Genomic DNA, 19,726 nt, shown 5'->3' with positions numbered 1-19,726 from the left:
CGTTCATGCCGCTTGGTAGGTGCTTGTGCCCAACTGAATGTACAGTACACGTGGTCTTTCTACCTTTCCTCCCACGCTTCCACACTCCATTCCTACTCTCGTATCCCTCTCCCCCCCCCACCAGACAGTTCACCCTCGACTTTCCCGGTGACTGCCTCGCCACGCTATACGGAATACGTGAGCCGAACGCCCTTCGTCAATCCTGTCATCTTAGTCCCGCTTCTTTTTTTTTCGGTCGTTAGGAGACCTTTCCGTTTTCCCTTGATCTCGCTGTTCACGGAACACACGGAGGCATACTCTGATCCATTAAGTACACGAGCCAGCCTTAACAAACGTAGAAGCGTCATCTCCCCCAGGGAGAGGGGGGCACGTTGTCACGAACCCGAGAAAGAGACACACAACAGACATACGCCACGAAAAAGAATCAGGCGAGAAAGCGGATTTGTCACATATCCACACAAACGCAACCATTATCGCCATGGCGTGTGTGAAGGAGGGGGTTTAAGAGAGGGCGGGCACGTGAGCATCACCCTGCGCACCACCACACCACCACCGCAGCGGCAAGGATGGCAAGAAGGCAGAGAGAGAAAAGTAGCGATCGTTACCAACCCTTTGCACCTGCACACCCTTCCACATGGATCACAGTTCCCCACTCCCCGCAGTCCCCTCTGTGTTGCGTCCCGAATGCGCTCCATCTCACGCTCGCACACGACGAGAGGGCTTCGGGAGGACGCATGTCCTGTCAAAGAAAGCAAATAAGAGAAGTGTGTGTGGGAGGGGGGGGGGACACAGACGATAGCCACGCACATCATTCATAGGCGCGGCCTCGTCTGCTGTCTCTCTGCCTCTCCTCTTCGGAGAGAAGGTGGGGGTTCGGCATGACTTTCTCTTCTTGCCCCTTTACCACATTGAAAGCAACCGCCTGTATGCACGCACACACACGAAAAAAAAAAACACGGCACACGGCCAACACGAGAGCGCCAAACCAAACAACCAAAAACATTGATTGAACCAGTGGATAAACTGCGCGCGCACCACGGCTTGTACACACACACACACACGAGCGCCTCCTTCCAGGGTGGAGAGAGGGCAGCAGGAGGGGCTGGGGTGGTACTCCGCGGGGTCAGAAGACGCGCTTACGTGGAAAGCGGTGCTTCGTTGCTGCAACCCACGACTGCACGTCTGCTCGACAATTCTGACACGTCGCAAGGGGAAGAAGAGATTATGCAGGGAGGCGAAAAAAAAATGCAGTACGCAGGAGAGATGGGGAGAGCGGAGATTCCTTAAAAAAAGACAGCCGAAGGGGCAGCCAGCACCCACCCCACCAGTGAAGACTACACGCGCCTCCAGCACCGGGAACGCCGCATTACTTTTTTCGCCCAACATCCTCGCTCACGCCTAGTAGCGGGCAATCGCGGCGCGCTTGATGAAGCGGATGTCAACGCGATGGCCAAAGAGCTCGTGAATATTGTTGATACCGTACTTAATCATTGTCGGCCGCTCCAGCGAGAGGCCCCAAGCCATCACCGTCACGCCGTCCTCGAAGCCCATCGGACGCAGCAGCTCTGGGCGGAAGAGACCGCTGTTGCCCACCTCGATCCACTTGTTCAGGCCGGTGTGGAAGCCAAAGATCTCCATCGAAGGCTCCGTGTACGGGTTGAAGGCGGGCTTGAAGCGCAGCTGCGACACGCCAATGCGACGGAAGAAGGAGTCAAAGGTGTGCATCATCTTGGCAAGCGAAATGTCGCGGTCAATGACGAAGCCCTCGACCTGGTGGAACTCGCACAGGTGGGTGCGGTCCATCTCCTCGTTGCGGAAGACGCGGTCAATGCTATAGTAGCGCCCGGGGCTGAAGTGCAGCTTGCCATCCGGGCCACGGATCGCAAATTTGGCGATATTTTTCAGCACGAAGGCCGAGGAGCCGGTGGTGTGAGTGCGCAGCACATTGCGGCTCGCCTCCTCAAGCTTCCACGGCGTACGGAAGCTCTCCTCATGCTGCGCCTTGACGCGCGCCACGTACTCCAAATCGTTAACCTTCGAAGTCTCCGGCTTCGACAGGAAGAAGGTGTCCTGCAGATCCCGCGCCGGATGCTGCTGAGGAATGATGAGTGAGTCGAAGTTCCAGAACGACACCTCGGCCCAATGCTGCGTGTCCATCTCCTGGAAGCCGAGCTCCATGAGGATCTCGCGGAACTCCTGCCGCACCTTCAACAGCGGGTGCAGTGCACCGCCACCCACCTCGGCACCCTGTGCGGAAAAGTTGTACTCCTTGAACTGCCGGTTCTTCCAAGAACCGTCGACGAGCATCTCGCGTGTCAGGTCACCCACGGCCTTAGCGGCGCGCTCCGGAGCGTACGCGGCACCCTTCGTGTACACAAACACCTTTTTCGCCTCCATCGCAGCGAGTTTGCGCTTCTTGAGCGTTTCCAGCGTCTTGGTGTCGACCTCGTCCGCCGCGGCGGCAGCCTGCTTCAGCGACTCACGAACGGCATCGACAACGTTGTCGCTGCGCGGCACACGCTCCAGGAAAACCTTCCCATTCTCCTTTATCGTCTTGAACATCTTCGACTTGATGCCGTTGGTCAGCGCCACCCCCGTCGCCTCCTTGCCAAGTTTGGCTGCTACATCCTCCTGGCTTATCCTTCCGTCCTGTAGCAGACACCAGACCAGGTACTCGGGGCTGCCGCTCTCCATGATCTGCTGAGCCTCGTTGGAGAGCCTCAGAACCATCCTTTGTTCCATTTCCGATCGGATGTAGTTGTCCGCCTCCAGGGACTTGCCGGCGCCCACGATGTCCTGGTGGTCGGCCCTAATCGAGTCTGCCACATCCGTCGAGAGCACTCGCTCGGCACTCGACAGCGCCTTGAGAATGGCCGCCTCAATCAACGCCTGCTCCATGATTTCGGCCGGCACAAAAAGAAAAAAAAAAAAAACTGCTGCGAAACAAACGAGAAAGTGGAGCTAACAATATGTTTGAATGACAGCGCGTGTTAGTGGTATTACGCAGTTGGGGCGTAGGCGCTTGGGTGCGTGTCTGTGGAAATGCGCGAAGGGTTTCGCCTCGATGCACGCCTTTCGTTTTGTTTTCTTGTTTACATACGTGTGCGGCCCATAAACTCAGGGAAGCGGAGCGGAAAACAGAGAGGGCGACAGGGGGTGGTACAGAGGTGAGAATGGAAACGGCGCTGCCGGGACAAAGAAGGACAACTGCTTCGCAATCGCAACGCGAACGGTTCTGGGAGAGCTCACCCCCTACGGCGTGGACGTGTGCGCGCGCGCTCACCTTTGGCTGCTGGCCTCCCAGAGCGAATCGGCTGCACATGCACGGCAGCACGCCTATTGCCGCCGCGGCATACGGACGCTACTGCACCAAAACGCTGTGCACGTTGCCGTAGGCGATGCGGACGGTGCCGAGTGCACGCGATCGAGGAAAGGGGCGGTGTATCTCTGTGGGGAGAGCCGTCGCTACCCTGCTCGTATTCAATCACTGGTGTGGCACCTCGTTTCGCGAGCACAGGGGCAGACACCGTTATTCGTCTATCGCTCAAGAGGAGCTCGTGCAGCTGCCACGGCAGCAGTGTGTCGCAATCAACGGCGACGAGCAGCGTGCCAGAGATGTCCTCCGATGTCTCGAACAGTTGCAAGAGGACGCCTAGCGGCTCGATGAGCATCACGCAGCTGCCAAACGCCCGCGAGCGGCTGCAGGGATTTGTGCGCCCACCAACGACGGCATGCGATGGTGCGCAGCACCGGGAACAGGTCTCAAGTAGAGTGCAGCGGCAAGCGGGCGGCGCCAATGCAGGGCCAGCGGCCGTGGTGTACCAGATACCGTCTGCAAAAGGAGACGATGTAAAGGCGACCTGCGGAGGCACCGGCATCGCAGCCCGCTGCTCGTTGGCTTTGCGAAATCCACCGCGCTCGAGCGGCCGCTTCCATGTCGTGCCGTTGTGCGCCACCCCCTCCCCGCCGGTGACTCAAGTGGACGATGAACCCCACGAGTGCAGGGGAACCGACTTTCGCTGTCGCCACGGCGGCGGCTCGTGCGCCAGTCAGTGGTAGTCGTCAGCATTGAGGGGCACGCTGCTTGCCTGCCTATCCATCAGCGTGCTCACGAGATTCGGCAACGAGTCGGAGATGGGCAGCGGACGCGTATCCGCGGCGCGCGCGAACAGCATCGCATCGTCACGTATTGTGCCCGCCTCCTCGCAGGCATGAGTGGCCACCCACACAGTCTTGCAATAATGGGGATAAAATTGAGGACGGTCCTCAAAAACGCCGCGCAGCCCCGTTCGCGTGTCGGCTGTGGTGAAGAGGTACGCCCGCCCGCCTGTGTTGGTCAGACGCAGCACAAACGAGGCGCGCGGGATCAGCACGAGTTAGAGCTGCGAGCTGAGGACGTTGTCCTCCGCCGCGGGGGTAAATGCACAACACCACCACCGCTGCCACGTCGCGCTTCGCAATGACGTAGTGCGGCGCCTCGTGCGCAGAAGAAGTAGCGCAGCACGTCTCCCGTGATGATAGTCGCGACGCCGTCCGCGTTGTTGCCCCAGAAGATGAAGCTTGCCGTGAGGGAGCTTACGGTAGTCACCGTACGATTCGAGCTCGGCCGCCGGCCCGTGTGTGCGGAACCCGTGTCGTGGGTCATGTGGAAACTGCCACGCCATCCTCTGCTGCGGTTTGCGTGAATCGAGGCAGAGTCGTCGGCGAAGTCGCTGTCGAGCTGCTGATGCGGATGCCGTGGCGACAATGCCAGCTGCCAATGGTGCAGCAGCGGCGGGCGTGCGACCTTCATCGCAACTCTGCCTATGCTGGTACTACACGAATGGAGAGGTTCTGAAGTGCGACGCGAGGCGCTCGAAAACTGCTGTTCCGTCGCGATTAGCCCAGCCCATTCGCTGGTGCTGCAGCGGTCGCAACCGATGTCGTCATCCACGGCGCCGGTGTGCGTCAGCGAATCGCCGGCTGCGGAGTGGCGGCTCCATTCGCCACGAGGCACGCCCCTCCCTCCCTATCGGCATCGGCACGCTGGAGGCGCTGACGTCGTTGCCGGACCTGCGCAACCGCGTAGTCGCTACAAGGTGTGGCAACCGCTTTCTCTTTGCTGCTGCTTCGCCCTCCACGCACTCTTCCTCACGAGGATAAGTAGAGGTACGCCATCGGTGGCCGAGCCCTACACGAGGGCACATTCCGTGTACACTGGCGATTCATCTAGCACTGGCGCACCCCATATTGAGGGCATGCAGTTGATGCACGAAGGAAGGATAACAAGCGAGCGAAGTGCAGCCAGAAAGAGAAGACTTTGCACGCGCACCCACAGAGAGCGAGTGAGATGAGCGCAGCCAGAACACCCAACAATCGGCAAAAAATGAACGCGCCGCAGGGTTCACGGCGGTAGCGGCGGCGGCGGAGATTCGACAAAACGATGGAGATTGAAACGTAAGCACCTCATCACACAGGCACGCGCGCACCGAATCGCAGAGAGTCCGGGCGACAAGAAAGCACGCACACCCAACGCGCCAACGCTTCAAGGCCCACCTGCACAACTGACCCACGTCTCTGATACTGCGTTCTGGTTTCTCTCGCGCGCGTTTCGAAGGCAAGTGCACGTCAGAGCGGTGAAAGGGAGGCGGGATGGTTCTGCGTGAATGCAAAAAAAAAGGCCGCCAACACCCGTAATGAGCGGGTAAGGGAGAGCGCCTGTTTCGCTCGCTGTAAGTGGATCGTGGAGCGCTGGCAAGGTGGCGTGGGCTGGCTTTGCACACGCACACACACGTGCACGAAGAGAGGAAGGAGAAGCGGAGCCAAAGACCGAAGCGGTGCTGTGGATGCTGAGAGCCCAACGATCTTAGTAAAGGAAAAGCGAGAGAGAAGCCGGTACGCACGGGAGAACGGCAAGGAGAGGGTGGGAGGAAATAGCAGCAAGGGAAGGCTGGACAGAGAATGGGAGAATGCTCACGGGAACGATCCCGCAGTGGCACTCCCAGGCATACACGCGCGTGTGTTTTACTCAGAGCGTTTTTCTTTCTCCTTTTCGGTTGTGTGTCCCTTCACGGAGAAGCCATCAAAGGGCAAAGGGATTCACAAGATGCACGAGGGAGTCGGAGGGAGAGACTTCGAGAAAAAAAAAAGGGCGGGAATGAGGACGGAAGCGAGTGAGGGGATGGTGCCACGTCCACGATACGCTGGAGTGATGGGATTGCGGATTTGCACAGCGGTGGCCAGAAGCATGCCAGGAGCAGTGCCGGTGTGAATAGTGAAAAAACGCGGGCGCGTGCACACGCCATGGGTGTCCGTAAGAGGGAGGGAGGCAGCACAGGCTGATGGTACGATGGTAAGCTCACGGAGAAGAGAGAGGAAACAGACGAGACACTATATGCACACGTGCTTCCGAGGCACGTAGGAGATAGACGCACAAACATATGCTGCGCGACAAGGACTGCATTGCCCCTCATCGCACAAGGGGGAGAGAGCATACGTAGGCAACATGGGAAAATCCTTCATACTATCGTCTCGCCACTGTTTCGGTGAAGAACGACATGTGGATACAATCTCCCGCTCAGTGAGCGCGAGCCTCAGCGGACTAGCCTCAACATCTGCCACCTGAACGGCGCACGTGACGCTCAGCGCGGCGGAAGAAGAGGGGGAGGAGGGGGTACACTTGTTCATGCCCACAGAATTGCCAGGCAAAAAAAGCTCCGGCCACGCTGTTTGTGCCACGGACATCTTTGGCAGAGGTTGCACCCCCCCCCCCTTCCGTCACGGAGACGTGAGGCATGGCTGGAAAAGAGAAAACCCACGAGTTGAAGCAACATGCATCCTTACCTGCAGAGCAGACTCTGCCAAACACCAGAAACGCAGGTAGCTCATATTTAGAACTCTTCGTTGTATCTCTCATGCCTCCCTCTTTCTCCCTCGCAAGCGCCGCGTCTGTGGAAGCGCCACCGCATCAAACTCGTCATCATAGTAGTGAGTCGCGATAAAGGAGGCGGTGCGTGTCAGCTCGGCTTTCTCGTCAGCATCGGCTGTGGCTCGCCGACGCTTCTGCACCGGCGTCGCCGTCACCGAGGAGCGGGCGACGCTACTTTCTGCCGCCCAGAGCGCTCCGCCAGTGGGCACGTGTCCTTTTATAGTCTCTCTAAACCGCAAGTCCTCCATCTCCCATGGCTCCTTCGCCACGTTCATCTCCACCTCTTCCGTCGCGGCGGCACCCTTGTCGGCGCTGGCGCAAATATGACTGCCACCAAGCTCATCAAGAGCGGTTGTGTTTCGCAGCCAAGGCGGCAGCACCGCCCGCTTCAGCAGCTTCTGGTGGCTCTCCTGCTGCCGCGCTGCGTCAATCTCTCGCTGGGACATGAGACGCACGTGCACCGATGAGGCGTGACGGTGAAGAGACCGAAACTGATCGGCCACCGACGCGCGCCCACAGAGCCGATTCTGGTACTCGCGCTCGGTGAGTATCTCTTGCGCATCCACCACACTCGCTGCGTCGCTCACGGAGGCAAAGGGCGTGCTGTAGAGCGACAAGAATGCGACGGCTTGCTGAAACAAAAAGGGGTCGCGGGACAGCATGCAATCTAGCTGGAGCCTCACCGGCAATGCAGCTGCACTGAAGGAAGTGCCTGTGCCTGCTGTAGTATTATGCGCTGCCGTCTTGTCCGCCTCTGCCGTCGATGATGAAGCCATTGCGGCGGCGCTTGGCGCCTGTGATTGTTCACGTGCAAAAAGCCGCTTCCACACCTGCCTCACAGGCGGCAGCAGTGTCACCAGCGTCTGCTTCTCCCTCACAAGCGCCTGTAGCTGCGCCTGGATGGCCTGCAGGCAGAGGCTCAGGATGTCTTTGTCGCACCGCGGGCAGCGGGTAAGGGTCTCACAAAACTCCTCGACAAGGAAGTAGCAAGTGCAGCCGAGGCAGAGGACACCGCGAATCGCGTTTCTGCGCCGCATCGCCTCGGAGACGTCGATGTGATCACCGACGCCCTTGTTGGACGGTCCGACGCCGCCGCTGGTGTGCAGCGCCTCCTCTGCGTGGGGTGGGTGGCCAGAGGCAAAGAAGGCGTGAGCGATGCTCGCGTCAGCTTTCTGGTACGCCGCTAACTGCGCCTGCTGCACCGACTCCACGTACCTGCATGGTGGAACGTCAGTCACGCACGCAGACAGCAGCAGACGCGTCCCGTGGGCGTACACAAGCGGCAACATCCGCTTGTAGTTCAGGTAATATCGAACCTCCTTCGAGCCTGTTTCTCCGGTGCCGAGGCGTCGGCCACGTTGCGCTGCATCCGAATCCCCCACTGCGTCCGGCGCAGCGCCGACAAGCGACCCTTCCGACTCCAGCTGTCGCGCGGTGCACCGCATTTCCGCCGGAATGCCCTCAAGGCCAAACCGCACCCGGTCCTCGGTGATCCCCAAGTAGTTGACCAGCTCCTGCACTGTTACGCCGTCCGCCCCGAAGACGAGGCACATCGCGTCCACAACCAAGATTGTCAGTGGGTGATGACTGGTCATCCGGAAATAGAGCTGGGCGATAGCCGTGGCGCGGAGCGCGCCGGCGCCAGGCGCGGACGGATCCCACGCCTGCTCCAACGATCCAGCCCCTTTCATCCTCAGTGACTACGTGGATTGGGGAGGGGGAGTCGGGGCGCGTGTTGTCAGCGTCTTCGCTTATGTACTCAGGCGTGTGTTGTAAAGCGATCAACAATAATGACAAAAAGGGAGGTAGGTCATAATACGCGAGCACACATATGCACAAAGACGACTGTATTTGCGCACGTGTCGAGGGCCACAGCCAACGTGCAGCAAGGTCGGTGAGGGAAACAGTGCCATCAGCACAGTTACCCGCACGGCGAACTGTGTGCATTCAGCACGACCTAGGCGAGCCACGAAGCCTACGAAAACGGAGAGACACGACGCGGTCAAGTACGCGCGCTCGTGACGCTGTGGCTGTGAGACACGGCATCCATACACATACAAGCACGCACAGAGAGGCCGATGCCGTGTCTCGCGCACTTTAGTTGCGCGAGGGGAGCCGAAGAAGCGCTGAGGCGATAGGGAGAGGCGTCGCGGCTCGCTCCCTCTTCTCAGAAGCCCTCTCTTGCATTCGCCGCGCACAGTGGGTACAATACTCGCGGGTGGTCAGACGTCTGAGGTCGTGCGCGGCGATTCCTCTCGTGCCTTTCCTCCCCCCCCTCATAGGTTCACCTACCGGCAGCCCTTTTATTATCCCGCAAGAAGAAAAAAAGCGGCCCCAGGCCCGAGAGTACCACAACGAAACAAAACGAGTGTTCCCTGATGACATCGTCAGCGGCAGTGACTGTACCCGTCGGCTCCGATTCAGGCTCATCCCACGCAGCGCACACCCGACACCGATCCTCAACCGATTTGGTGTGCCAGTCTCTCCCAGCCGCTCTTCATCTCTGCGCACGTGTCACACCCCTTGCAGCGCCGAGGACGACCTAACGCAACACAGGTGCAGCTGCCTTGCAGGAATACACCGCGCTTCTACCTCTTTGAAGACTTCGCCTTTACCTTTGCCACCTTTGGAGCCGCCTCAGGTACGGCCGACTCCACCTCGCCTCCATCCGCCTCCTCCGGAGCAGGCTCAGGCTCCTGTGGTGGCGGCGCCGGCGGTTCGGCAGATTCTTGAGGAGCTGGCTCATTCAACTGCGACGGCTGAGGCACCTGCTGCTGCTGCGGCGGCGGCTCTGACTGCGTCTCCTGCTGCCCGTCGCGCTGCTCCGCATCCCCGTCGTCGTCGTCGTCTCCCTTGTCGACGCCGTCGCGCGAGGGTCGCGGGCCGGGTGGGAAGCGCGAAAAGGTTACCCGGAGGAAGCGCTCCCGCACCTCCTTGGCGTGTAACGCGATGAGCGCATCCACTGCCGTCTCCGTGTCCTTGTAGGCGACAATGGCTCCTTTCGGGCCGCGACGGAAGAACGCATGCGGCTCAAAGCCTGCCTCCTTCATGATCCCCTTCAGCTCGTCGTCCGAGATGGCCTCAGTGAGGTTGGTGATGTATAGGTTCTTGTCCGGGTGCACGCGGCCTCGCACGTTCACCGGCGCTCGCGGCGCCGTGCGGTGGTGGTAACCCGTGGTGAAGAGAGCAGCCATAGTTGCCGGATCGGTCGATGACTTTGTTTCCCACTCGGTATCCCGATCTTGGTAGCCGCTGAAGCGCTTCAGACGCAGCACACTACCGCGAAACGGGCAGTGCTGCAGGTACTGAATCGCCGTCAGGGTGTCGCCGGGGTGCTGGAACTGCGCCACCACGTTCGTGCGATCGCGAAACTGTCGCTTCAAGGAGTTCACGTTGCCAAACACCTCCAATAGCACCCATAGGTCGTACAAAGGAACCGACTCATTCACACAGCTAACCATGACGGTGCAGCCGTTCGTCTCCAATCCCGGATAGCGTCCGACGCCAGCACCGCCACCCCGCGCCGGCGGTGCGCCTGAGGGTTCGAGCGGGCTGAAGCCGGTCGCAGCCCCGAGCCCCGTACCACTGCCACGACCGCCGATGCCACCTCGCATGGCACCCCGGCCACCTCTCACCATCGGCCCAGGCGCCATGCCACGAGTAGCCCTGCTCTCGCTGCCATGTTGCGCCGCAGGGTCGTTGTCGTTGGCAGAATCAGAGCCGGCACCGCAGCCGCCTCGGCGGCGGCCGAAAGGATCGGTTGCGGGCTGCCCCGGCTGCGACGGCGGTGCGGCACTCGACGGGACGGAACCACCGTAATATTGGGCTCCATCGCTGCCGCCCCAGCCAGCTCCGTACGCGTCCGATTGCGCAGGGCCATGCGGTGCGACGCTGTACGGATTCGCTTGCACCGATGGCGGCGCGTTAGTGGGGCCCTGTGCGGGGTAGCCATAGCCGCTGTTGCTGCCGCCGTACGAGTGCGGTTGGTGCGACTGCAGAGGCGGCTGCACCGGGTCGACTCGGTCCCACATCGGCTCAAAGAACAGCTTGACGTAGCAGCAGTTGGGGTAGATGGCGTTGTTGTGGAATTGATCCATGGCCTGTTGCGCCGCCGTCGCGTCCGCAAATTCGACCGCGCCGGTGGTAGTCGGGCCGTACGGACCACAAGACACGCTAACGGGCGGGGCGATCATGCTGAACATCTGCATGAGCACGTCGCGGGTGATCGGGTAGCGACAGTCCTCCACCAGAACACGCAGACGCCGAGAGGGCTGCGGAGGCACTGGCATAATTGCCTGGCCGCTGCTGCAGCTTCGGTGACTGGTGTTTGGTACGTAGCTGCCCGTGCTTTGCGGTGGCGACTGCAAGGGCATCTGTTGCGGCTGTTGCGGGTACGACGGCTGCGGTTGCGCATACTGCTGTTGCAAGTGCTGCGGCTGATGATTGAGCTCGTGCTGGGGATACTGCTGCGGTGCCATGCTGCCATAGATGGGCTGTTGCTGCTGCCCGACATTGCCGGACCCATACCCGTAACTCCCCACCTGTTGCTGCTGCAGATGCGGTGGTGGCTGGGGCACCATCTGCTGCTGTTGAGGCGGCTGATGCTGATGCTGTGGCTGGAGCTGCTGCGGTGGAGGTGGAGCCTGCACTTGAGCGTCTACGCGGACCGAGGTGCCAATGACGTTCACAGAGCGGCGATTCAGCAGCGCCTGCGCCTCCTGCTTTGTGCGCATCGTCACAGTGGCCTGTGATGCGTGCGAATTCATCTCAATGTTCACGGCGGTGCCGTACATGAGTAAAGCCCGATGGATGTCAGACTCGATGCATCCCATCGGGAGGTTGCTGAGGACCACAGTGGACATTCTGAGACGACGACGATGGCTGGAGTGGAGGCGAAGCTAACAACAAAGGAGGAGGAGAACGAGGAGTCAAGAAAAGGGCAGCAAGACAGCGAGAGGGGCGAAATAAGAACCGGCACAGCACTTCGATGAGGACAACTGCATATAAGCAACAACACGTTAAACTATATATGGATATATATATACCTATATATCGATATAGATAGACACAAACAGATGGCCAGAGAACGAGGGTCAAAGAGAGCGACAGTGGCAGACACTGACAAAGTCCGCGAAGGAGATGCCGTCTGGCGAGTTAAGGGAGATGGCGAGTGATGCGACGCGATCAACTCACGCAAATGTGCGACAGACAAAACGCATCGACACGACGAGGATGAAAAGGCGCGTGTGGATGGCAGCGCGGAAAACAAAAGAAAGACGGTAGGAAAAAAAAAACAACTCAAAGACAGCCGATACGTGAAGTCACCTTGCCCTGCAAACGTTCTGACCTGCCCCAATGGCCACTTCGATGCGCACGCACCTCTTCTTCCTCGTCGTGGCTGGTCCGCGTCTTCAGGTTCTTTTGTATTGAAACAACGTCGATCTTCCTCCTCCTGCGCCGATGTGTTTTCTTCGTCTCTTTTTCACCGAGAAAGGGAGAAGGGAGGACAACTAAGAACTCAAGATCGCACTTCTTCTCTCTGAAAATGAAGTGCGGCACGGGGCGCCTTGTGCAACCACCCGCTTCCTTTTTTATTCCTTGACTGTTGCTTGGGCTTTGCGTTGGTGTTGCGTCCTCCTCCTTCCTCTCTTCTTCCTCTCGGCACAAAAGAAAATGATGAAAAAGGCGGCGGAAAAAAAAATAAGGGAGAGGCGCAACTACTAAACAGACACGGAAGGCAACACCTTCCAGAAGAGGCGGAGCACGGGAGAGGCAATCGAGCGGACTTAGAGTCGTGGTCTCCTGTTTGTGTGGTTCGTCTTCGTGCTTGTAGCGTTGACTTCGTGATGCTTCGCGTCGCAGGCGCGGAAAACACCCGTGAAGTTGAAGAGGGGGGGGGGAAGAAAGCACAACATACGCGCGCACAAGAGGAGCAGGGGGGCGGTTTCAATACAGAGACAGCGAGAGGATATATGTATGTGTGTGAGAGAAAGGGAAAGGGGGAGGGGGATGGGAGTTCAATGAAGCATTCAACGCGCGCGGCTGATCATACATGCTGCTTTTCCTTTTGCTTTTTCGTCTCTCTTTCTTTACATGCGCGTGTCCGGCAGCTTCCATCGCTCGCTGCCTCCCTCCTTCTCTTGGTGTATTTCTCCGTTAAACCGCGGTAGTTTACTATCGTGCACGCCGTGAAAGCACGTGTGTGCGTGCGGGTGAAGCGCGAAAAAAAAAAATCTTTTTCATCCTCATCTGCGAGCCTGCGCAGCAGCGCAAGTGTTTGTCTCTTGTTTTGTTTTTTTCTCTACGCGCGCTTTGCTTTCGTCTTGGTTATGTGGCGTCGTTGGCCCTCATCCTCCTCGTGTGCGTGTGCGTGTGCGTGTGCCCGTGTCGACGGATAATGCACAGTGTGTTTGAAAAAGATCATCAAGGCTCCACCAGCATTTCACGCGCACCCTCACACAAAATGGTCGAAATCCAGTCGCTCCTTGGCACGCGGGCGCACCTCTTCCCCCCACGCTTCGGGTGAGACGGCGCATGCAGCCACGCACATTCATGCACACAAAACCAACCTGACGCACGCGGGTGCCGGCCTGGTCCTTCTTCGCTTCCTGTTTCCAAAATTTCACCCCAATGCTCCACCAGTCATATCCACCGGTGATTTTTTTCCTTCTGATTTCCGTTTCCTGAACATCTCGCCCTCATTTGGGTAGCATCGGTGCAGCACATCACATTCCTCTTGTTCGTTGTCGTCTCCATCAGACGTTTACCAACTGAGGCACTGCAAGATCCCATGTAGCGTCGTCGATAACAACACGCTGCTGAGCGCACGCTTCACGTGGCGCTCGGCGAGCGAGGCATAACTTCAAGAGAACTCCCAGCGTAGCCCATTTGGCCTCCATCGTCCACCTACGTCCAGCGATTCGTGTCCGTGAGGCTGTGGAAATGATGAACATGCGGGAGACGAAACAGATCCTTCAAACGCACATGCGCATCTAAACCATGTTCGGGAGAGGGGGTGAGATCCTTCAGAATACACACCACGGCGGGCATTCTTCTCCCAGCCCACAGTCTTTCTCGCGCGGGTTATTCTTCATTTGTGTAGCGCCTTTACCGTTGAGTCAACGATTTCTTTTTTTTGCTGTTGGGAGGAGTGGCGAGGGAGACAGGGGCGGCCGCGTCGCTGCGCCGCCTGTTGCCTTGTGCGCGCCTCCATGGAACCTCGACGCTTCCATCACACATGGGTTGTCGAAGATTTGTGTGTGTGTGTGTGTGTGTTCGCCCGTAAAGCCTAACAGAGAAGCCAACAGCCGCGCCGCAACCATATGCGCGGTATTGAGCCCTTACCGCCTCCAATACCCCATGTTTCAGCCTACAAAAAGAAGCTGCAGCGCGAGGCAGTTGGGCGGAAGCCACTTGATAGAAAGTGGGAAAGGTGGGGGCGGCAGGTAAGCCTGTGGACGTCACACAGAGACCCAGTTCTACAGAGCAGAGGGAGGGAGGAGTACCACAACAAAGGCGGATAGCTGTGCACGCGCACACACAAGCCTTGCAAACAGCACATTGTCGTCTCCGAGTCACACACACACACACACACAGATATGAATCCGTTATACGAGCACCGGTAGAGAGAGAACCGGAAAGAAAAAGGCAGAGAAGATTACAACAGTCAAACGCGCCACACACACACGACGACGCACATGTGCACAAGAAGATGCAAGGCTATCCAGAGCGCTCTCCCACCCCACTACGCCACACCCCCAGCTTGTTTGTTAGATGGTTCTGACATCGAGAGGCAAGAGATGGGTGAGAGGGAAGAGGTGCGCATCGCGGGAATGGAACACGAAAAAAAAAATATATAGCATAGAAAGAGGTTTGGGGGAGCGGTAAGATGCAGGAAGCGTTGCGCATTCCCACCTATTCCTCCTCCTCCTCGCCACCATCCTTTCTTTCGTTCGCGAAAGGAGAGCACTACACGAGGGTGCCAGCTTATCGTTTACGAACGGCACACGCACAAAAATACACAAGAAGGCGATCCGCATAGTCGTGCGGCGATGCCCAGCAGAATGCCAAAGGACGACGCACGTGTGCTGTGTGACCCCCACCGCTTTTCTCGTTCGAGCAAAAGTGGAACCCGAGCTTAAAACTCGTGTCGACGAAGGGCAGCTCAGGCAGGGAGTGCGAACACGGCGCGAGGTGAGAAGAAATCCGACGCTGGCGGCGAAGCAGGTCGCGTAAATGGAGAGAGTCTGCCTGGGGGCCGCCACACATTCGACGCTTCCTTAGCTGCAACAGGAAAAGAAGCAGGCGCATCACCGAGGAGTTGTGGCTCTCGTCGAGTTCGTCTTGTACTGTTACGAAGGACAGCAGCACTTCCAATGAATAAACAAGGACAAGTCTCCATCATCTGAGAGACGAGGAAAACAAGGAAGTAATACAGACACATGAGTCTTGCTCAGGATCGGGCAATATTCGGTCCTGCGTCGGTGGAGCGTCGCGCCAGGGACGGCGGCGCAGACGTGGCACCGCTTGCAGAGTAAAAGGGGGAAAAGGATGGAGAAGGGTGGGGGGAGGGCATCGAAGACGACGTTGGGAGGGGGAGGCCGAAGCAGACGAAAGCGATGTTCTGCTGATGAAAGGGGCGAAAGATGGAATCTGTGGTCAAGCGACTGATATCAGTGGAGCTATTTACTTGAAAAGAATGATGCATCAACGGCGGGCTGTGAGCAGTGGCTTGGTACAAAGATATCCGAAAAGCGATAGAGAGGAGAGCTCCTAGAATGAGTTGCCACCTCTCAACGGCGCATCATGAGCTGCCACGAGGGTGTTGGCGATGGAGTCGGTTATCGTATAGTGTTTTGGATGGAAACACAATCATGTGGCACGAAACGGAAAGGTGCCTTGGCTGCTGAGAACAGGATAACACGCATATGCGTGAGTGCCTGCCGATAAGTGGAAAACAAAGATGTCGATCTTCGTCACGGGCTGCGGTGTGGCGAGAGACGTCACGCAAACATAGAGATGAGAGAGAGAGAGACAAGAAGGGCTTCATCGACGCGCTACAAGAAGAAGGCGAAGAAACACACGCAAACGCACACGCGCAAGAGATGGAAAAACATACGAACAAAAAGAGCAACCCTGAGCGCGAGCATTAAGTTCATTGAAGACGTCTGTGCCGTTTACGCACACATGTGGGTGTGCGCATATGTGGGAAACACGGGAGTTGGACAAAAAAAAAGGACAAAGAGGAAGAGAGGGGGAGAAGAGACAGCGAACACGGTGGAGAAGACGACCGAAAGTGGACGTGGAGGTTTCAGGAAGGTATGGGGGAGGAGAGGGGGGTTTGTGTGGTGGCCATGCCCCCTCCCTCCTTCCCTTCCCCAGGCAACAAGAAAACGGTGAACGAAAAGGCAAAAAAAAAACAGGTACGACTGCAAGCTCGCGAGCGCCAATCAAAACTGGAAAGCGTGCAGAAGAGGGATTCGGAGGAGCCGGCGGCGGCTGTGTGTGTGTGTGTGTGTATGTATGTACGTGAGCATGCGTTTGTGCTGGAGCTTGAGCGAGCGCATCTCTGCAGACTGTGCAATGCACTCGGCGTCACACACATGCACACACGCATGAGCGCAGAGGTGCGAAATTCGCGGCGATGCTCAGAGCCGGAAAGAGAGAGTCTAACGAGGAATGGCACACGCACGCCGAGCACCCGTTCAGGGTCACTCTTGCTCTCTCTAAACTCGTAGCGCACAGCAAATGCCGCCGATCACTCACGCACACACACATACACACACATACGCGCATACACAGAGAGACAAGAGTCGGGTGATGTCTTCATAGAGAAAAGGAAAGACGACAAGCGGTGAGACACTAAAGTAGCGTTTCCGCGTCGACGCAATCCAGAACTGCGTGCGCGCGAATGGCTGCGCGCGCGCACACGGAAAGACAACACAAGGACACGGGCAGGGGGTTATGTTTCACTTCATGGAGGTCTTTTCGTTTCTCTTTCCTTTTCGGCTTTTTAACGTACCTTACCCAAGAGGGACAAACAAAACAAAAAAAAAAAAAACATTAAACTCCGGAAAACGCCAGCATTCAAGAGGATGGCAATAGAGATGACAACGAGTTTGAGAGCAAGATGGAGAGATGAACCGATATGTCCGTCTGTGCGTGCTTGTACGCACGCATGCACGGCTACCTGCGGGCATTGCTCCTCCTCCCATTCTCCAACCCTAATCCCCCTTTCTCCTTACAGTATCGGCATGTTTACACAGAAAAATACAGAATGCAGAAACACACAATGATAAAAATTCCTAAATAATCCGTCGTTCGTCTATCCGATTCACTACGTGTTCACAGTACAAACACCACCACGCCAAGAACGCCGACACCGAAACCAGCGAAGACGGCAACAGACTCTCACACAGACACACACGCGCGCGTACGCGTCCGTATTCGCAACGAAAACGGCGGGAGGGAAGGGACGGCAGCACAAAACGACACTCCTCGCACGTGCCATCAACGCCGGCACCAAAGAGAGCACATCATAGGATGAGGCACCAACCATATATATATATATATACGGTGGTGATCGGCGAAAGAATGGGTCGGCGTGGACCTACTGCTCGTTCGCCTGCTCCTCCATCGCCTTCTGCTCTGTGCTGACCGGATCGTCGCGAGGGCCCTCGACAAAGATGACGTTCGACTTCTCCTCGTCGCACACGCTTCCCTGGCACTCCAGGAGCACCTTCACGGAGGTCGCCACGTCCCGCAGATGAACTTCGAAGGAGCCGTCCTCGGACTTGGTGACGCGCTCGGGGTTGATGCCCTTGCTGTTGAGGTACGTCATCACTTCAGTATCCTCGTACGCGCTGCAGCCCGTGATCTTGATGATGCGTGACGGCACAGCCTTGCTGCGCTGGCCCGGGCTGCGGTGACGGGAAGCGGTGAAGTCGTACTGCAGCGTCTCGGGGTCGAGCGGGTCGCCTTCGTCAGTGCACGGGTAGCGCTCCACGTAGTTGGGAAAGAGCTTGCCGCTCACCTGACCTCCCACGTACGGCACACGGTGCATGAAGGTCACGATGGCCAGCGCGTCGTCCGGCGACGCAGCCTTGACTGTCAGAATCTCCTTCTTGTTCTGGTTGCGGCGGATCGCCACAACGCCACCGAACGCCTCCATCAGCGTAAAGATGGTCTGCAGCGGCTCGGTGATCGGGACGAGGGTCACGCTCACAAAGACGGTCGGCGGCTGGCCGAACGGCTGGTACTGCACGTAGTTCATGCGCGGCATCATGTTGGCGCCACCGCGGGCCATGCCGCCGACCTGGGGAAATGGCATGTAGCCAGTCTGCACACCCATGGTGTCGAGGCCGTAGCCGCCGCGGCCACCGCGCCCGCGAGCGCGACCGCCGCGCATCATAGCGTTGCCGCGAACGGCACCCGGAAAGCCAACGGTGACGCTCATCATCTCCATGGCGGGGTTGGCGCCGTACCAGGGGTCCATCTGTTGCGGCGGCATCATGCCGGGGCCAGGGTTGTTGAAGACCGACATTTGCGGCTGCGGCTGAGGCTGCGGCATGTGCTGCATCTGAGGCATCGGCTGCGGCGGCATCTGCTGGGGCATCTGCGACGGCTGCTGAATCTGTGGGGTCGGCAACTGAATCTGGGGCTGCTGGGGCATCTGCGGCTGCGGCGGCATTTGTGGCTGCATCTGGGGCTGCGGCGGCATCTGTGGCTGCGGTGGCAACTGCTGGGCCGCAAAGATGTTGCCGTTGTCAAAGGCCGAGGTCTGCAGCACGCCACCGCCGTTGCTGTTCATTGGGGTCGGGCTGCCGCTTGGGATCCAGTTCGTGTACTGCATGGTCATCTTGTTGCCGTTGTTGAAGATGTTGCGATTGTTCAGACTCGACATGACGCGCTCGGCGGCGAAGTTGTCGGGGAACTGCGCCACCACAGACGTCTCCTGCGGGTTGTTTGTCGGAGTGATTTGGATCGAGTTGCACGACACGCCGACGCTCTGGAAAACGCGGCGCATGACATCCTCCGTGACGGGCTGCTGAATCTCCGACACGCGAATGCTGATGGTGTTGGTAGGTTGCTGCGAGAAGCCGCCGAAGCTGCCCCCGCGACCGCCACGACCGCCACGACCGCGCATGACGACAGAGAAGTGTGTAAAGTAGGTTGAAAAAAAAGAAAGAGTGGGGGAAGGGGGGAGGGCCAAACCGAGAGAAGAGGGAGTGGCGAGGAGCACGGCGAGAGCGAGAGATTTAGAGACACTCAGAATAACTGACTGCGGGCACGAGGAGTACTGGTGCGAGGGTCACGAAAACGTTGCAGGAGAATACATCAAGTCACCATGAGGCGTCAGTCAATGCAATAGCGTACGTACGGGCCAATAAGGAAGCGAGCGAGCCAAAGGGAGAGAGGCGGGAGAAGGGCGTGAATGACGAAAGAAGCACACAAAAAGATAAGTGTTTGCGGAGGTGAAAGAAGCGCGTGAGAAAGGGAAAGGGCTCATACAAGGACGCCGTATCCTGCAGCAGTCCATCACCAACATCTGTGCCCATTTTTTTTGCTCCAGCAGCACGCGCGAGAGTCTAATGGCAATGCACCACCAAAGGATGGCATGACCCGCCTTTAAGGCGGGTATCGCGGAATTTACTGTGCGGTCAGGCGGTGTGCCATGAAGGCACACACACGCATGCCGTCGATGGTGGAGGAACACCCACGCACAGAGAGAGGGGGCGCGCAACCGCTGCGGTGTTGCCCTCTTTCACCTTGTCTTCGAGCGTTTGGCGCATCGGGTTCGGACATTTTTTTTGTTCTTTT

At 58.1% G+C, this 19,726-nt stretch overlaps 4 protein-coding genes across 4 annotated transcripts; all 4 read right to left on the bottom strand.

Moving 5' to 3' along the window:
• Positions 1-1,398: 1,398 nt before the first annotated feature.
• LDBPK_320920 (phenylalanyl-tRNA synthetase alpha chain, putative) lies at positions 1,399-2,898 on the bottom strand (the record flags this gene model as incomplete). Its single annotated transcript, XM_003863461.1, has 1 exon — positions 1,399-2,898. One exon carries the CDS (start codon positions 2,896-2,898, stop codon positions 1,399-1,401), a length of 1,500 nt encoding a protein of 499 aa, XP_003863509.1.
• Positions 2,899-6,891: 3,993 nt separating this feature from the next.
• Positions 6,892-8,598, bottom strand: LDBPK_320910 (hypothetical protein, conserved; the record flags this gene model as incomplete). The annotated part of the gene is made up of 1 exon (XM_003863460.1): positions 6,892-8,598. The coding sequence occupies one exon, from the start codon at positions 8,596-8,598 to the stop codon at positions 6,892-6,894; it is 1,707 nt and encodes a 568-aa protein (XP_003863508.1).
• An 897-nt stretch (positions 8,599-9,495) lies between these two features.
• Positions 9,496-11,769, bottom strand: LDBPK_320900 (hypothetical protein, conserved; the record flags this gene model as incomplete). The annotated part of the gene is made up of 1 exon (XM_003863459.1): positions 9,496-11,769. The coding sequence occupies one exon, from the start codon at positions 11,767-11,769 to the stop codon at positions 9,496-9,498; it is 2,274 nt and encodes a 757-aa protein (XP_003863507.1).
• A 5,747-nt stretch (positions 11,770-17,516) lies between these two features.
• On the bottom strand, positions 17,517-19,052 carry LDBPK_320890 (hypothetical protein, conserved; the record flags this gene model as incomplete). Its single annotated transcript, XM_003863458.1, has 1 exon — positions 17,517-19,052. One exon carries the CDS (start codon positions 19,050-19,052, stop codon positions 17,517-17,519), a length of 1,536 nt encoding a protein of 511 aa, XP_003863506.1.
• Positions 19,053-19,726: the final 674 nt, after the last annotated feature.

The sequence above is a fragment of the Leishmania donovani genome, chromosome 32, assembly GCF_000227135.1.
Source record: "Leishmania donovani BPK282A1 complete genome, chromosome 32".
Classification (NCBI taxonomy): Eukaryota; Euglenozoa; class Kinetoplastea; order Trypanosomatida; family Trypanosomatidae; genus Leishmania; species Leishmania donovani.
The sequence above is the reverse complement of the archived record's forward strand: the minus strand, read 5'-3'. Positions and strand labels throughout refer to the sequence as shown.